Below are 11,636 nucleotides of genomic sequence, written 5' to 3'. Positions count from 1 at the left end.
TAGATACCCTAAAATCATACTTTTCACAAAGACTTTATCGTTATTAATTGTCCTTAGTGGTTAAGGTACTAACCACATTGATAGACACAACTGATAGAACAGTCAGTTTACAACAGAATGTTCCTATTTTTTTTTATAGAAAAGAGGGCATATGCTGTATTTCATGGACAAATGTATGTCCATGAAATCATTGTGTCCAGTAATTTCTATGCTGTATTTGAGTCGCTTGGCTATATTTTTGTTGTTTGTTTGTTTTCATAAACATTCTGCTTTTTTAAAAAAAACCTTGCTTTTAATCTATATCTAAATATAAAATTGTGTTGAAATCATTGACTTTGCACTGAAATGTTCAGAAAATAGTTGTATTAGTTTTGTGGGGGAAACTAACAAGAAAATAACTTCCATTTCTTGTCACGATACGGTCAGAATGTTTGAGAAATCTATTCTATTATCTGTATATTCTAAATCTATTATCTATTCTTTGAGATAGATTATCCATGGTTGAAAAAGTGGTCTTGCTGGAAAAACTCACATTCAGAGAACTTTTATCCAAAGCCTGTATAGTTTACATAAATGTCCATCTTGTAATTTGTATTTTTTTTTTCTTTGGGAGTGTGTTTTTGATTTGATTGTGAATTAAAGATGGCAACGGCCTAACCTTGTTCCTGTTGTTCTTTTTTTGGCCTACTTTTGTGTCTGCCATATAGGGATACATTTCAGTTATCCACCCTTTCCTTGCCTCCAGAGAAAAGTCAGGAAAGCAAATATCTTTAATCTAACCTCTTGTCTCTCAATGTAAATGTATATTGACTTGACCCAGTTGGCTAAAAATAATTTAGAAAATTCACTTTGACACAAAGGCAGGGCTGTCTCTGGGCCTACACTTTGCACCTTTTTATATACGGAACTCTCAATAAATCCTGATCAGATTAATCAATATAATCGTACAAATCATGTTAGGGAGCAATTTCCCAAATGGTTTTTAAGTTGGTGTTGGGCAGCATGTTCTCAATGACAGATAATTAATCCAAAATTTAAGACATCCTGAATACAGAAGCTATTTAACTAGGATCAGACATAATAAGATCAAGCTATGACGTTTGGGCTTTGATTGGGATGGGATACAGACAGCAAAGAACCCTTTCTGTAGTTTCTTGGTCATATGGTGGAGAGCGTGCGTTTTAAATTAAGCACCATGGACAGCACCACTGCCGCCGGCACACCTTGGAGCTTCCACCCGACTTTCAACTCTACTTCTCCGGGATTCAAATCTAGTACTGTGGCGCCAACGATTTTTCCACGGGCAGGCTACAGCATCCTCTCCTATCTTATGTTCATCAATGCAATTTTCTCTGTTTTTAACAATACTCTGGTTATAACGGTGTTGGTGAAGAATCGTACTCTCCTCAACCCAATGAATGTGATCATCCTCAGTTTAGCCGTGTCCGATTTGATGATAGCCTTGTGCGGTTCGTCGATAGTCACCATTACCAACTATCATGGTTCATTCTTTCTCGGCGATGAGTTTTGCATCTTTCAAGGATTTGCTGTCAACTATTTCGGTAAAGTACTTTCTTTTTTTTATTGGATGTCTTTGAATCATGTGAACTGAACTCAAACTTTTAATAAAAGCCAATGTTTTGTTGTTGTAGCTTGAAAGTATTGAAAATGCAAGTCTAATTTGATCAAGTTAACTCAATGCATTGAATTGGGTTTTGGGGGGGGGGGTATTCAGATTCAGATCTGTGGCTTTCTGGTTGTGAGCCAGGGTTCATATCTTGATTACCTTTTAGATCACAATGGACAGCATTACATGGACAGGATCAGAATCTGATCCTCGATCAGCACTCGTACTCTCAGACACTTTATGAACACACTGCCCCCCCCCTCCTCTCCCTCAGGTCTGGTGTCTATGTGCACGTTGACACTGCTGGCGTACGAGCGCTACAACGTGGTGTGTAAGCCCATGGCAGGCTTCAAGATGAACGTGCGTCGGAGCTTTCAGGGGCTCCTGGGGGTCTGGCTGTTCTGTTTGTTCTGGGCCGTGCCCCCACTGCTAGGCTGGAGCTCCTACGGACCCGAGGGCGTCCAGACCTCCTGCTCTCTGGGCTGGGAGGAGAGGCCAGTATAATGTGTTATAACTTGTAATAAGCATGTATGAGCCTTTATAGTGTCCTGTAACATGGTTTATAGTGTTATGACTTGTTTATAATGTCCTATAGCATGGTTTATAATGTGTTATGACATGCTTAATGTCCTATAACATGGTTTATAATGTGTTATAACTTGTTTATAATGTCCTATAACATGGTTTATAATGTGTTATGTCTCTCTAGGTCCTGGAGTAACTACAGTTACCTGATCCTTTACACGCTGTTCTGCTTCCTCCTGCCTGTCGCAATCATCATCTACTGTTACACCAAGGTCCTCACCTCCATGAGACAGGTACATATAGAGACTCAGCTCCCCGAGGGACATACCAATTTAAGTCAATTTCTGTCCATATACCAAGTGTACAAAAGCCTCTTACAGTTGGGATAGAGGGACTGTAACAGGGACTGTCGCTATAACTGGAGACTGTCAGAGGGGTTTAGACGCTGAGTACTGTGTCTGCAAGCTTAAACAGATCCTGTCGGTCGTGGGGTATTGTCTTCCTCTTCCTTCCCCTCTTCCTCCTCCTCCAGCTAAACCGTAGTACGGAGTTGCAGGGCGGTCGCCCCTGTCTGCAGGAGAACGAGCGGGCCGTAAGGATAGTACTGGCCATGATCGGGTCCTTCTTTGTCTGCTGGCTGCCCTACACAGCCCTGTCCGTGGTGGTTGTGGTGGACCCAGAGCTCCACATCCCTCCGCTGGTGGCTACCATGCCTATGTACTTCGCCAAGACCAGTCCCGTCTACAACCCCATCATCTACTTCCTAAGCAACAAGCAGGTGTGTGTACTGGAGGAGAGGCAGAGCAAAGCCAGAGTGAGAACACATCAGTTAAGTCTGTAGATTATCGAAGGGGACTGCTATATGTCAGCTCCCTGTGCTTTTAATTCAATTAGAATACACACTTACCTTTTGGTTATTTAGGCCTAGATTTAATCCATATCGGCAATTTTTCAGGTGTTCGCGAAGACGCCGTTCACGGTAAACACTGCATGTGTCTGCTCAATCCGAAATTAAATCTAGCCCTTATTAGTTGACACTCATCCATAGAGACTTGCGATCGGTGATGTCTTGTGTATTGAAGATTGTACAAATCGATTTATCATTCTTTACCACACATTCTGTACGTGGTTTGCTAACACTTGTGTTCGTACTCCCTGTAGTTCCGTGATGCCACTCTGGAAGTCCTCTCCTGTGGGCGCTACATTCCCCACGACCCGGCCACCGACACTGTCCCCATGCGCTCCATGACCCTGAGGACCACGGTGGGCAGAAGAAAAAAACAAGGGATCAGTGTAAAAAGCAGGGTGCTTCCTCTGTGACTGATCTCTCCTCCATCTCCTCCATCTCTCCTCCATCTCTTCCATCTCCTCTCTCCTTCATCTCCTCCATCTCCTCTCTCCTCCATCTCCTCCTCTCTCCTCCATCTTCTCCATCTCCTCCTCTCTCCTCCATCTTCTCCATATCCTCCTCTCTCCTCCATCTCCTTTATCTCCTCTCTCCTCCGTCTCCTCCATCTCCTCCATCTCCTCCTCTCTTCTCCATCTCCTCCTCTCTCCTCCTCTCTCCTCCATCTCCTTTATCTCCTCTCTTCTCCATCTCCTCCATCTCCTCCTCTCTTCTCCATCTCCTCCATCTCTCGTCCATCTCCTCTCTCCTCCATCTCCTCTCTCCTCCATCTCCATCTCCTCCTCATCTCCTCCATCTCCATCTCCTCCTCAACTCCTCCATCTCCTCTCTCCTCCATCTCCTCTCTCCTCCATCTCCTCTCTCTTCCATCTCCTCCTCTCTCTTCCATCTCCTCCTCTCTCTTCCATCTCCTCCTCTCTCCTCCAGCTCCATCTCCTCCAACTCATCCATCTCCTCCATCTCCTCCATCTCTCCTCTAACTCCTCATCTCCTCTCTCTTCATCTCCTCCATCTTTTCCATCTCCTCCATCTCTTCTTCAATCTCCCCCATCTCCTCCACTGGAAACAGAAACGGGAGCCTAGAAGTATCACGGTGGTCTGGGTCCATTCGAGCCCCATCACAGCTCATAACTCAGGTGAAACCTAACTTCCACTTCAGTGGAATATTCACCCAGTGTCCCATTGACATTAATGTATAACTAAGTGAGAATTTGACTTAAGTGGAAGTTAGGATTTGAAGAGATACAGAGAGAAGATGCAGCCTCATCCTAAATAAAGTCCAGTCCATGTCAATCAATCAGTCAGCAAGCAAGTCCTCGTCTGCAGTACATTCATAAAGTGAAATGGCGCAAGGACTCTAAAGTATAACAATGGGAGATTTTTTTAAAAGAATTACAGAAAACGGGGGATGCAAATTTGTCTTTGAAAATGATTTATTGAGATCCATTTTAGAGTAATGCAAAGCTGGTTCTGTTTTCGTAGTGTGTGCGTGTGTGTGTGTGTGCGTGCGTGCGTGCGTGTGTGTGAGAGAGAGAGAGAGAGAGAGTGTGGTAGACACACGGTTTCTTAATTTTGTTCAGAATGTATTTTTAATTTTATGCAAGTGATCTCAATTACTCAATAAAACTAATCTACCGAATATTGATTGTTCTTGTACATTTCTTTGGCAAGACAGAAACTTTTCTGGAAATGTTTTCAGGAGCGGGTGATATGTTAAGTGAAGTGTTTTTGTTCACACTGATCAACTCAGTTCGAAGACACAACCCATCGGCCTACATAAACAGGATGAACAAACAAAGTAAGTCTCCAGGTCGTTGTTCTGAGAGCAGCTTTTCTCAATCCTGGATCCTGGTGACCCAAAGGTTGCACGTTTTTAGTTTTTACCCAATTCATCATTAAGCTTTGATCATTTGAATCAGATGTGTAGTGCTAAGGCAGAAACAAAAAATGTGCACCTCTTTGGATCACCAGGACTGAGAAACACTCCTGTAGGAAAAGAATGAATGGACTGAACCATGAGAGCTGCTATTCCAACATCTTGTCCTCTCTGTAGCTGCCTCTGAAGAACACAGTGTCTTTATTAGTAATATACAATGGGTGACTTCAAATGTCAGTAAGTCATTTTGATCAAAGAACAGAGAGGATAATACACTGGCTTGATCTAATCCCAGATTTAGATATGGCATAGCCTGTATGAGCTGGGAAATGTTCAAGCAAAGAGTATTTCACACTTAATCCTTTTCTACAAATAGGATTATACCATTGTCACGTAGTAATCAAATAACACGCTCGGCTTTCATTCATTTCTTTGGATGGTTCAGGAATACTCCCTGTCAGCCACCTGGCTGTAACAGTCTTCCATAATAAAGGCAGGTAGCTATATGTGAACTCTTTAGTAGAAATACGAAAGGATTATACATTGTCACTGTTTATCACTGTTTATTATCTATGCATAGTCACTTCGCCCCTAGCCCCTACCTACATGTACAAATTACCTCAACTAACCTCTATGTCACGTCCTGACCAGTAAAACGTGGTAATTTGTCATTGTAGTCGGTCAGGGCGTGGCAGGGGGTGTTGTTTTTGTGTGTTTTGGAGTTTGTTTGTTTCCAGGGGATATGTTCTAGTTTTCATTTTCTATGTTAGTTTTTCTTTGTGTGGCCGAGTATGGTTTCCAATCAGAGGCAGGTGTCGTTAGTTGTCTCTGATTGGAAGCCATACTTAGGCAGCATGTTTTTTCCTGTGGGTTGTGGGTGGTTGTTTTCTGTATAGTCTGTGAACCTTACAGAACTTTTGATTGTCGGTTTGTTATTATAACACGATGCGCTTTGGTCCCCCTTCATCGACGCTTGTGACACTCTAACCCCGCACACTGACTCAGTACCGGTACCTCCTGTAAATAGCCTCGTTATTGTTATTCTTATTGTGTTACTTTTTTGTATTATTTTTTACTTTAGTCTGCTTGTTAAATATTTTCTTAACTCTTCTTAAACTGCACTGTTGGTTAAGGGCTTGTAAGCAAGCATTTCACAGTAAAGTCTACACTTGTTGTATTCGGAGCATGTGACAAAGTTTGATGAGATTTGATTTGAAAATAAAAACGTCCAGATAGATGTATAAAAGGACTGTATCCCCGTAGAGTAAGTATAGGCCACTGATGATAGTAGGGTCAGGTACAGTCTTCAGTCTAAAAGTCTAGTACAATAGATAGATGGTACCTCTTGGTCATGCTTCCTGTCTAACAGCCTGTCTAACAACTAGCTCTAACAGTCTTCTATCATAAAACATGTATTTAAGACACATCAATTCTTTAGTAAAAAACTAACATATGAATAGCTTTAAAGAGTATTTTCATGATAAAAGGGTCAGGTTTCGACTTCTATAACTGTTTCGATTGGTCTAAAAATACATGACACTTCTTGCTCAGCCTGCATTCTGTCTCTACAATACACTGTAGTGAACCATTCCTAGGTTTTTGTGTACGGGTTTAGAACACCTAACAGGCAGGGTTGGGTCAGTATTGCCAATAGGTCAGCGGTGCCATTGTAATAAGCATGTCTTCAATACAGCCTGTCGCTCTCAAACACTTCATAGAGACATATCCAATTAAACCCACCGCCCTCACTATAATCCCAATTGAGGATAAAACACAGCCAAGTGCAAATAGATGTGACTCACAGCGAGGATTCCCTGGAGACCAGTGAGCCATGCAGGGTGTCGATGAACACAAGTGGACACAGCGGGGCGTCAACTAGGTCATATTCAACAGGCACTAAAAATAAGAAAACAGATTGAAACAGCGAGGGACTACCTGAACTTGTCCAATTAGAACCCTCATTTTCGTTTTCCGTTGCACAATGTTTTGCAAAATGTTATGGTACGCCCTAATGAATACAACCCCGTCATAATGACACTGGCTAAGGGAGTGCTATGAAGGATGTGCTTCATTATGCTTTGGGTATGGAGTAGATGTTGTTGCATATACCGGTAATAAGCTTAGGTTGCAGCTGTGGGCTCCTGTTCATAAATTATTCTGAAAAGGATGGAGAGATGGAACAGTTTTTCTAAAATGGAACTCAAACCTTTTAAGATGGAACTATATCCAAGAACTCTGCCTATTTCATGGGGATATGGGAACAACACAGTTTGGGAGGAGTACATCGACATTTCATTTACCGTTGCAAACTGTGCAGTATTATTCTTCACCTCGTTTGTCGGCATTGCAGCGAATGTGTTTGTCACATGGGCAGTGTACCGTCAAAAGTCTCTTAGAACGTGGAACAACGCGCTCCTGGTCAACCTCGCCGTTATTGACATCCTCCGTTGTTGTATTGATTGTCCCATTCTCCTCACCATCGTTCTGAAGGGACCCGTAGGAGGAGGTCTGGAGGAACTGCTCTGTGACACCCAGGTTGCCTCCTTCTCATTCTGCTGCTGTATTCAGTTGCTCACCTTGGCCTGCATCAGCATGGAAAGACATCAAGCGATCACCCACCCTTTCAAAATCACCCAGCGCCGAAGACGGATTCTGGTGTGGATCCCCTCGACCTGGATGGTGGGTGTTCTCGTTGCGGCCTTTTGTTTTACATTTGTCAAGGACTCACCTGTTTATGTTAGGTGCAGGGGATGGGAGGTAAATATGCAACTATCCTATGACACATTTGGACTCTATTTATTACTTCCGCTATGGTCAACCTGCTTCACTGTCATTATTGGATTCTATGCTCGTATATTTATCATAGTGAGAGCACACGGTCGAAAAATATTTGATAAAGGATCTTTTCCAGCACCCAAACAAGACATCATGAAAGAAGCAACAAATAAAGTTCAGGAAGATGATGATAAAGATGGGAAAACAAAATATGAGGAATCTGAGAAAACTGAAATAGAGGAGAAAAGGGAAACGGACCAAAAAGAGAATAGCCAAGGTGAAACTGTTCTGCAAGAACATGCAGTACCTGTTGAAAAAAAGTTATCCAGAAAAGACCCTGAAATTGGATTTACGAACACGACAACAAAGAACCCTCAAGGAGCCATGAAAGGCTTTTCGGACAACATGACAGAAACCAAGACTCTGGGTAGCAAATCTAAGCTACTCGCCACTAAGGTGAAACTACCATGCGTTTCATTCATGCCACAGGTGGATAACCCCAGTTCTAAGGTGCTCAAGTTGGTAGATGACAAGGATGTCCGTTCACTCCATCCCAATTCTAATAGTGATCATGATGTCAAAGCAGATGATATTTCTCCATTACCTACCAAGGTTGAGGAGACTGTAGCAGCAATCCCCGTTCCAGAAACTCCAGCTGCGGAGCAAAGCTTAGAGGTTGAAGGTGGCGTCTGTATGATGCCGTCGTTCGCCAACAAAGAGCATGCCAAAAAAAAGAAGGAGAGTAAACTGGCGAAGCGTTCTGGTTACATCATTCTCACCTTTCTGATATTCTGGATGCCATTGATAGTGATGACGCTGGCCAACGTCTTCTGCAACAGAAACAGGAATTTCAGGGTAAGTTTTTTTTTTAATGTTTCTGATGGTCATTGTCAGTGAACTGTTCATCAGATGCTGTTTTTTTTAAATATATATTTTATATCAAAGATACAACCCATAGCTTCTATCAATTGCATAATATCAAATGGAGGAACATCATGACTGTAGAGCTGTGCCTTCTTACCAGGGTGCGAATTATGGGGGAGCCAGCGGGAAGCTCTGCTCCCCTGAATGAAACATTAACTCCCCTACATACAACAAAAGTCCACCTCTGGGGGGGGGGGGGGGTCTCTAAATAATGCTAATTGAACCATTCTCCTATTTCTTTAAAAAAATTAATGAAAAATAAGATCTTTCAAATGAAAAGAACACCCCCACCTCTCTATCATGATTTAAACAATTTATTTCTACATGGCTGCACTAACCATCTCCCTGTCCATGAATGATAAAAATTCTATAGGCGCTGTCCACTCAGTAGTGCTGAATTTCAGCCTCAGCTGAGCTCCCTAAAACGCATAGATTTTCCTTTGTACTTTCCCAATTTGTTTGCCATGCATCCTTGATAAAAAATGGCCTTTATTCCAATGAATTAGATGTATCTGTCGATTTATCATTGTTGCTTTTGTCAGTCAGCTGTTTAGAGCACTCATTGCTTTGTTTTTCAGGTGCACGCGAGTATTTGTTCTCCATGCTGTCCGTAGACCATTTATTTAGCTTTAATATTTTCTAACAATATTTGTTTTCTTTCCTGGATCAGCTGATGACGGTCAACATTATCACTAGACAACTAGTTTACAGTTAGACACCAATGCACATCCAATCCACCCAACAAGTATAGGCTACAAGTTAATGACAGTATCCCTACAGTATATATAGTTGACTCTTTCAATTAGAAGTATTCGATTGTGCCCATGACAACAGTTTTCACGGCAAAACATCATAATATTTTACATAGGCATAGCTATACTTACAACGCCTTTCCCGAGATATCCCAAGATCCATGCTTCCTGCTTAAGTTCACTGTTCTGATTATATTGTTAAATGCTTAATAATGACAAATAACACAGCCATAAATGTAATTCATGTAAGGAAAGAATGGTATTGGAGGGTAAACGCAAGTAAAAGCAGTTTACTCACCTTCAAAAAAAACAAATGCATTTAAAGTACAGGGAGCGTTACTTTTTTCACCACGACCAGCAATCGGAGTTTATCCACCTATTTAAAAAAATATATATATATGTTAACCACACTAGGCTACGTCACTGGTTATTGGTAGGCATCTTTGAAGTTCATGGTAATACACATTGTAGCTTAGTCTAGTAAAATTCAGTTTTTCCTGAGACAGTTTCAAACCAATTTCATGTCAGCAAGAGGCATCAATTAATGTAGGCCTAATCAACGGCAATCGAAAAATGTCGTTAGGAACATTTTTTGGTGTTTTGGAACAGTTGTCTATTTCCATTCACCAAATAGAAGTGCACATGCAGTGCCCTGTTTGGATGCTGGAATTATTTATTATTATTTTGCAGTGGACAAAAGCACAGGTAGCTTTTCCCCCCAGTGATTTCTTTGACAATCAGATTATAAAAGGTAATTCATTTTTACCGTTAAACGACCCTGGGTTTACAAGCGCGGATATCGACTCTGTCGCTTGAGCATGTTTTTGGGGCACAGTCGATAGCACACTGGACTTCGGGCTAGAAGGTTGAAGGTTCGAGACCTGCTCCCTGCCTGTTTCATTACAATACTATTAGGCCCACAAATAAATACGTGCACGCATGCACCCAATAAATGCCACGGTGTAATTCAAACTCTGCTTATTACACAATACATTTGAAAGCTCTTGGGATTCAAAATCCCCTTTTGATCTATCAATTTAAGAGTGTTCAATTATTCAATACATCATTGTACTATTCTGAACAGAGATTACTATAGGAGGTTATACAATTCTAATACAGAATACACATTGTTTTACATATTTCTGCCTTTCAGATGGGGACAGCTCAAAATCTGGAGATCCTGTCTGTATCAGTGGCCTGCATGACCTCTGCCAGTAACCCCATAACCTACGCTGTGGTCAACCCTCAGTTCAGGACAGAGTTCTACTATCTTAGGAGGAAATGTCAATCGTTATGGACACGAGCTTAGACATACTACAGATAACTGTCTGATCTTTATTATGGCATGTGCTTGGGATATGATAGTCACTTTTAAATGGTAGTAAGCATTGTAATTTAAAATCATCATAACACATCAAAAAGTCTTTATTTCTTGCCAAAACTGGGGGTCAGTCTCAGATGGGGTGTCTCATGTGTGATGTAATCCATCTCCTTGTTTGGTCCCAGGCTGGTTCTCAGGTAGGTCAACAACATCCCTCATCCTCAGCAGTTAGGGCCTGATTTAGACTGAGGAAATTATGCCTTTCTTATGCATGACTTTCCTATGGACTTCTCAGTAGTTAGTATTCAGACTTACCTTATGAAGGTGAGTAAAGGGCTTTACAGACATGGTTCCCTTGTGCACTGAATAAATGTAATTCGACTGCTTGAAACCCTCACAATTGCTGGCCAACAGATTTTCTCGTGGAGTTTTCAATCAATAGGGTTTTCATTCCATTTATCTTAAGCCATCCCTTTAAATACGCTATACCTTTAAGTTAGACTTTTGTCCATAGACTCAGTAAAATATATGGATAGAACGTGTTCAGAAAGAAATTAATCTAAATATATGCATTTTCGTCTCCGTTGGTAGATTTTAAAAATTCTGTGATCTTGTAGATTATTCTTTAGGTTTAGGATAGTATTTAAGAATCCTAAAAAAAAAACTAGTTTAGAGAGCCTTTAAGCACGAAAGAAAGAAAACCCTGGTTTGAAACTTTCTGATAATTGCCTCCCGTTACTTAACCCATGGTAATGTTGGAAGATTAGTGTACATAGAATTATAACAGGGAGATTAGTGTACAATAGTTGGCTATACACTGTTCTATTGCCTGCACTAACCACGGGCCAAGTATTACGTCATGCGTCGGTTCAAACCGTTACGGCTTGGTGTGCTCTCCATAATGATTTCATTCGCCTCAGGTCAGAATT

At 41.4% G+C, this 11,636-nt stretch overlaps 1 protein-coding gene across 1 annotated transcript; it reads left to right on the top strand.

The window, feature by feature from the left end:
• Positions 1–1,195: 1,195 nt before the first annotated feature.
• Positions 1,196–10,695, top strand: parietopsin. The gene is made up of 8 exons (XM_029757476.1): positions 1,196–1,562; positions 1,902–2,121; positions 2,337–2,445; positions 2,685–2,930; positions 3,314–3,415; positions 7,426–7,614; positions 8,323–8,565; positions 10,540–10,695. The coding sequence occupies exons 1-8, from the start codon at positions 1,196–1,198 to the stop codon at positions 10,693–10,695; spliced, it is 1,632 nt and encodes a 543-aa protein (XP_029613336.1).
• Positions 10,696–11,636: the final 941 nt, after the last annotated feature.

The sequence above is a fragment of the Salmo trutta genome, chromosome 7, assembly GCF_901001165.1.
Source record: "Salmo trutta chromosome 7, fSalTru1.1, whole genome shotgun sequence".
NCBI lineage: Eukaryota > Metazoa > Chordata > Actinopteri > Salmoniformes > Salmonidae > Salmo > Salmo trutta.
The sequence above is the reverse complement of the archived record's forward strand: the minus strand, read 5'-3'. Positions and strand labels throughout refer to the sequence as shown.

Coding starts and splice junctions, on each gene's coding strand:
- parietopsin (XM_029757476.1), top strand. CDS start 1,196: ATGGACAGCACCACTGCCGCCGGCACACCTTGGAGCTTCCACCCGACT. Junction 2,931..3,313: donor ACTTCCTAAGCAACAAGCAG/GTGTGTGTACTG, acceptor TACTCCCTGTAG/TTCCGTGATGCCACTCTGGA. Junction 7,615..8,322: donor GGATCCCCTCGACCTGGATG/GTGGGTGTTCTC, acceptor TTACCTACCAAG/GTTGAGGAGACTGTAGCAGC.